The sequence below is a fragment of the Acanthochromis polyacanthus genome, chromosome 11 (genome assembly GCF_021347895.1).
Source record: "Acanthochromis polyacanthus isolate Apoly-LR-REF ecotype Palm Island chromosome 11, KAUST_Apoly_ChrSc, whole genome shotgun sequence".
Lineage (NCBI taxonomy): Eukaryota > Metazoa > Chordata > Actinopteri > Pomacentridae > Acanthochromis > Acanthochromis polyacanthus.
In genome coordinates, this window is record NC_067123.1 from 23,534,958 (window position 1) to 23,542,018 (window position 7,061).

General features: G+C 39.9%; 1 protein-coding gene across 4 annotated transcripts in view; it reads left to right on the forward strand.

The window, feature by feature from the left end:
- trioa (trio Rho guanine nucleotide exchange factor a) overlaps positions 1–4,234 on the forward strand; it is an 87,078-nt gene extending 82,844 nt beyond the window's left edge. For all 4 annotated transcript variants that reach the window (XM_051955030.1, XM_051955032.1, XM_051955029.1 and 1 more), the window contains 2 exons: positions 7–145; positions 2,435–4,234. In XM_051955030.1, the coding sequence (XP_051810990.1) occupies positions 7–145; positions 2,435–2,992 (697 nt within the window). In that variant the 3' untranslated portion in view covers positions 2,993–4,234. The remainder of the gene's footprint in view (positions 1–6; positions 146–2,434) is intronic.
- Positions 4,235–7,061: the final 2,827 nt, after the last annotated feature.

The following is a 7,061-nucleotide window of genomic DNA, read 5'->3' on the forward strand; positions in this document are numbered from 1 at the left end:
TTTCAGGGCTGACCAAGGCCGTCTGCTTGACTACATAGTGAGCTGGGGGAATCTGACGGAGGAGAAAGTGGCCTGCTACCTGCGCAACGTTTTAGAAGCTTTACACTACTTGCACAACTGCAGAATAGTTCATTTGGACGTAAAAGTAAGACCTTAATGTTTTCCCGTTACTACTAGACTCGATGTGAGGGTCGATGATTCAGTCTTCTGCAGAAGACAGTGAAGCTGCAAAAACAGTAGAAATAGCTGGAAATGATCATTCTCTTCTTTGGTCTGAAACTGAGTGTAGTGGCTATTCCTGAGCCTATATAGCCACTGTGGTGAGGTTTTTTTTTTTTTTCAAAATAAGGCACTATTTAGTGTAACATAAATTTCTTATAAACTTAGAAACAAAAAGGCTTAGGATGCTAAAGATAAACTTAGGATGAATGGGCTGCAGGCCTTGGATGTGTGTTGCGGTCAAAAGACTGTCTCTCTCTCCGGTAGGCCAAACCTTCCTGGCAGTCTCCCTCGCTTCAGCCACTAGATGGGGTTAAGTCAAGAAAAACAGAAATCAATGAAATGGGAAAACAGTTATCCTGCCTCCTACGCATCTGGCCTCTACATGTTTTAGCCTTAGCATTAACATTTACAAACTTTAGTATTATAGGAGCCCATATCTACCATTGTACTACAAAAAAACTAAAGTTGCTTTTCCTCTACAAGCAGGCAGAGCTCTAAAATTGTTTTGAGTTTGACTGACCTGACCAGTCCCTTAGAATCAGGCCTTGTCTCCAGGATTCTTCCCAGAAGCCATGAAGATCGTGGTGAGGTCGCTTTTATCCCCATCATTCAGCCACTAGATGGGGTTAACTCAAGAAAACAGAAATTAATAAAGACAGAAAACAGTTGTCCTTGCTCCTCCACTGAGCTTCATCGCCTTTACACAGTAAAAGGGCGTCTTTGAGGACTGTTCTTGACAAGACACCTTTAGAACTTACCTGGTTTCTGGAGGTAGTCCAGGGTTAATACCACGTACCAGTAGTTGTTGTCATACATTTAACCTGCACGCAGAATGCATTCCATGTATTTGTAGTGGATCTGCATTTATGTCTTCTGCGTCAAAGAAACACCAATCTGCTGTTCTGTAACTTAATTTCGGGAAGACATCAACTCCAAAGTTAAAGCAGCTCTAAGACAAATAAAACCTTACTATCTGAACTTGTACAAGCAAAAATGATGTTCAAGGCCAGGCTGCCAGTCTACAGAACAAAATAGAATATCTTGAAATAGCAATCTTTTAACTGGGTACTACATTTCTATTCACTACCATGATGAGGCACTACACCAACAACTGGATCGTTATCAGTGAAGCCACTTCAAGGAGAATGCGATTTGTTTATCGAGTCAAAATGGCTACATCCGTTCAGAAGGAGGCACAGCTGATGCCCCTGTAGTGTCGTGGTCTCAAAAAGCTAGAGGGTAGATTGACATCCATGCAGAGCTTCTAGCTGACTCTCATATATCTGTGAGGATCTGCTAAAGTGATGTTCAGTTCATCATCAGAGGGTGTAAATGTGGCAGCTACACTACAAAAGTACCGACTGCATTAATAAAGCAACCATGAACATGCAGTGGAACACACAGACTGATCTATCGCACATCCATGTAGTATATACTGAAAGTAGGCTGGAGAGTAGTTTAATTAGAAGAATTACGCATCCATGAGCTCTACAGCTGTCCTTGATCACACGGGAGTATAAAGCTTATTTTATGCCGCGTCCGGGAGGTCCGTGCGGACAAATTACGTCATTTTAGCAGCCACGCCCCTCACACGGCCCTTCTCAAGCAGAAAATTTCCTACGCCTCCAAAATTTTTTAACTACGTGGACGGAGACGTGGACAACTGGCAGAAGAACAGATTCTCCTAGCAGCAAAAGTTCAGAAATCCAGGCATTTCTAGGATTCATCACACAGAGATCACCATGGTAACCGAGTTATGAACAATTCATGACGTGAATTTTGAACATACTGTTGAATTGCAGCTATTCAGTAAAATGCCATGTTTTAGGTGGTGTAAACGATGGCAAACTTCTTCTACTCCAGTTTAGTACCAGGGTAGACTAGGTAGACGTGCGTTTGCGATACACTGCCCCCTGCAGTTTGGGAGCAGACAGTGCATGGAGTATAAAGTCACATGTGGTCTCTCAAGCGGATTTCCAAGCGTCTCATTTCCACGCAGCTCATTCATGCAGAAAGCATAACCCAGCCTTAATGAGGCCCTTAGTAATCAACTGTGAAGCAGTATTGTGGTTTCAGGTCATGTAGTTCATCTCCAATCTGACAGGATTTACCCACTATGTAAGGAAACCCCAGTTGTTTTAAATGCGTTAATACAAATCTAGTACACAAGTCTCACGCTGACTCTATTCTCTTTTCTTTGTTCTTGTTCTAGCCTGAGAACCTGCTGGTTGCCCACATCACCAGCGGCCAGCCAACGGTCAAACTCATAGACTTCGGGGATGCCGTCCAGCTCAACAGCGCCCACTATGTTCACCCTCTGCTGGGCAGCCCTGAGTTTGCCTCTCCAGAGTTGGTCCTTGGAGAGCCCGTGTCACTGACCTCTGACCTGTGGAGTCTGGGCGTGGTGACCTACGTGCTGCTGAGCGGCGCCTCCCCCTTCCTCGACGAGAGCGCAGAGGAGACCTGCCTGAACATCTGCAGGCTGGACTTCAGCTTCCCCAGGGATTACTTCCAGGGCGTCAGCCAGGCGGCCCGAGACTTTGTTTGCCTGCTCCTAAGGACTGACCCAGGAAGGAGGCCTCCGGCTGGGCTCTGCCTCCAGGAGCCGTGGCTGCAGGCCGGTCTTGGTGATGGTCGGGCCAGAGCAGAAGGTTGCCTGGATACCTCCCGCCTCATTTCCTTCATAGACAGAAGGAAACATCAGACTGACGCCCGGCCCATCGGAGGAGTCAGGAGCTTCATTCAAAGTCGCCTTCAGCCTCGAGTTTAACTCCCAAACACCTCCCAGCCCCTACTGCCTCACCAATGTGATCATAGCAGACAGACGCAGGAAAAACTGGACACTCCTCGGTTTGTTGTCCAGTGCTGAGGCTGTAGGGGCTGCAGGTTCCGCTGGAACCAGTGTCTTTATGGTCTAGATGTAAAAAGAAGGAGAAACAATGAATGCTGATCTTATCCTCTTTCACAAAATATCAATTTAGTAAAATTCTGTAGTCCTTTTAGTAGTTCAGACCTGCTGAGGTCTTAAGCCAATCAGAGCCCGAGAGAACAGAGTTCTCCCCAATCACGTAAATTAATGGATGCCCTTGTCTACTGCTGCTTGCTGGTTTCAACTCAAAACAGATTTTGTAATTAAGTGAACAAAAAATTCTAAAAAAAAAAAATGAACACATTATGAAGTAAGTTATTTTCTTTTGAAAGAGTTGGAGCTGATTAGAAGAGCCGGTTGATCGAGCCTTGACGCCACTGCACAGACACAGAGCTTTCAGGAGAAAGCTGGTGATAGCGCTGAGAGCAAACCGCCCTCCCTCATGTTGCTAAGGAGGAGCCCAGACGTTGTGTGTTTTTGCTCTTTTACACTAAAGCTGTAACTCAGATACTTTTGAGAAGCAGCCCTTTCTTATAGAAACAATGTATAGAAAGGAAAAGTACAGTCTACGTTTCCGAGAAAATAATAATTGTAGAAAATGCTCATCAGTTGAAAGTTGCTGTGCTACTTTGAACTCTGTAGACACGTGGAGACAGTAACTGAGCTACTTGACTTTGAGACATTTATACACGAGCTTTTTGATGGCTGCGCTTACATAACGTACCTAATCTAAGATACCATGATGACCATGTCGTGAGTAATAATGCTGCACTGTCCGACCTGAGAAGGAACAATAGACATCCATCGTTAGCTTTTCCTAGAACAAAACTTGTGTTGCGCAGATATGACATGTTTAAGCCTTACCTTGTATATAGACTTCTGGCCTCTTTCCCCTCACGTTCACGGCGGACTCCTGCTTTTGGACGGCAGGACTGTTGGAGCCTCGGTGGCAGCGGTGACTGCCAATCAGATGAGCTTGAATGTGGAGGCGGAGGAGGACGACTTACTGTAAATGCACTCATTGTATGTTATGTTTGATTATCATGTGCAATGTTGCGGCTTTAACATTTTATGCAACTATTTATGAAGACATCTGTTGTATCTGTAATAAATCTAGAGAAAAGCATGTACTTGGTACTGCAAGCACTGCTGGTAGTTTGTGTTTATTTCGTCGAGCGTCATGACTGCCAGGCCGGGCCGCGTTAGAGGTCACAATCTACAATCGTTATGGTTTGATCAAAAACTAATTTAACACTTTTTGTACTGTATGCCTCTGTAGTATTGGTACACCAAAGTTGCTCTAGCTTTATAGTACTTAATAATAAAACAAAAAATGTTTTATTGCGATTATGCTTCACTTGAGTTAGGTAATCTGTGACCATGACTGTTTACACAATGTCGGAGGAACACCATTAGATCCTGTTCACCTTTAGGCAATTAAAAGGAAGAGAGAAATTTAACTCCTGTAGTTCACAGAATGGATCAAGAACACAATACGAGATTTTATTTACAAAATGATCTTCTATGTACAGATACTTGTTGCCAAAATATTTCTATTCCTCTGTTAAAAAACTACCCTTAAACAGTAACAATCCGTTGGTTCCTGGAACGAAAAACACAATACATGAATTCAGTTTGGGGTTAAGCATCAGCCCTCTGTTACCTTTTTATTTATTTTAAAAGGTGCGCACAGGCCATTAAAAACAAGGAAACTTGGACTGGATACCTCAGTTTAGGTTTGGTTTTTTTCATTTTGTCATTTTGTCTTTTTTTGTTGTGTTTATTTCCTGTTTCATTTGTTTCATAAATTACGTTTGCTACATTTTGTGTTTTTTTTTTTTTTTTTATCTTTGCATGTATATTTCTTTGTACAGATCATACATATTCCCTCCTGTAAATATTCTCATTTTGCCATCAGTTATTTGAAAATTAAACATAATGAACACATGTACCCTGTTTGACATTTTGTTTCTTTCTCTTTTTTTTGTCATTTTGTTGGATGTGTTTTATACATTTAGTTGTTTTCAGTCCGTACATGCAGAGGAGAGCTGTCCAACTGCTAGAAAAGCTGAATTTAGCGACTTCATCTTAGTTGTACTAAAGGACATGAGATAAGTTAACCCTCCTGTTGTCTTCATTTACAGGCACCAAAAAATATTGTTTCCTTGTTTGAAAAAAATCCAAAAATTCAGCAAAAAAATTCCCCAAATTTCTGAACTTGCAAAACCTTCAGGAAGAAAATTCCAATAATTCCTTAAAAGTTTGTTTTTTTTTTAATCCCCAAATGTGGCAAGAAAATTCTTGTAAATATTTTCAAAAAATGAATAAAAATCTTTCAAAAAAAATCCTAAAAAATATCTAAAATGATTACATATATATCAGCAAAACTTCTAATATTTTCTTTAAGAACATTCACAAAAAAATCAACTAAAATCCACTGAAATTTGCTAGATTTTGGTTGATTTTTTATTTTGTGAATGTTTTCAAACATTTTTAACATTTCTTTTTTTTCCACCAAAAAATGTTCAAAGATTTCCCAAAAATGTTGAAAATGTGGACATTAGAAGTTTCATTGTGAAAATATTTTTTTCCCCCACATTTTCAAGCTTTAAAACGGATCAATTTTGACCTACAGGACGACACGAGGGTTAGCATGTTGCCTTTAGAACAGAGGTGTCACACTTGTTTTAATTCAGCCCAATTTGATCAGAAGTGGACCAGACCAGTAAAATAAGAGCACAATAACCTATAAATAACCACAACTTAAACTTTTTCCTTTTCTTTTAGTGCAAAATAGTACATTCTGAAAACCTTCCCATTTACTGAACAGCCTGAAATTTCTGAAGAAAAATATGTGCAGTTTCAACCACATTGTGCCTCAGTTTATCATCGACACATTACAACCTACAGATCACAAAATAGCTACAAAACATTCAATCATAAAGGTTAAGTGCTGCAGTATGTTGTCCACATCTGGAATGAAGATCTGGTTGTAAATGCACGCAGAGTCTAAGAATCAGGCTAATCTATGGGGAAGTTTTCTGTGGTGCAGATGAAGAATCTGGGTCGCCAATGAAAGCACAATGTGAGGGATGACCTGATTTTTGACAGTTTGGTCAAGATTTGTGCAAAACTTCTGTCCCTGAAACAAGAAATGCTCTTTGAACCCTCATGTCATCCTGCGGGTCAAAATTGACCCGTTTTAAAGTTTGAAAATGTGGAAAAATATGTATTTTCACAGTGAAACTTCCCATGTCCACATTTTCCACATTTTTGGGAAAATCTTTTGACCATTTTTTGGTGGAAAAAAAAAAGAAATGTTAAAATTTTTTCTTAAAAACATTCACAAAATGTTTTTTTGTGAATGTTCTTAAGAAAATAGAAATCACGTCAGATATTTTTAGGACTGTATGGAAGATTTTTACTCATTTTTTGAAAATATTTCCAAGAATTTTCTTGTAAAATTTGGGGGATTTTTTTGAAATAAAACTTTTAAGGGAAACTTTTAAGGAATTATTGGAATTTTCTTCCTGAAAATTCTTTTTTTTCCCCTTCCTTTTTAAAAAAAATCATCTTAACAGACTAACTCTACTCATCATAATAAAAACATCAGTGATATTCTATGGGTATGTAGCCGTCACTTTTTTGTAATTCAACTTTAAGTAGTTTTATGCTGCACAGGTCAGCTATGCTTTTTCAGATTTTTTTTTTTTTAATTTTTTATTTAGCTTTGTTTTATGGCATAGCACTTCACTATATCACATCAATCTTCATTCACAATCCCTATTTCCTCCAGGGCTGTAGAAGATCTAAGTCTAACTTTCAGGTCTGATTGAGTCACTGGACCCAGCTTTAGCTACAGCTCTGTAGGAACAAACGATTTGTGCAAAATGTCTTCTTTAGCACATTTCAGACTTTGCATAGTGGAACAGTATGGCCAGTGTTAGAGGACTAATATTTTTCCTTCGTT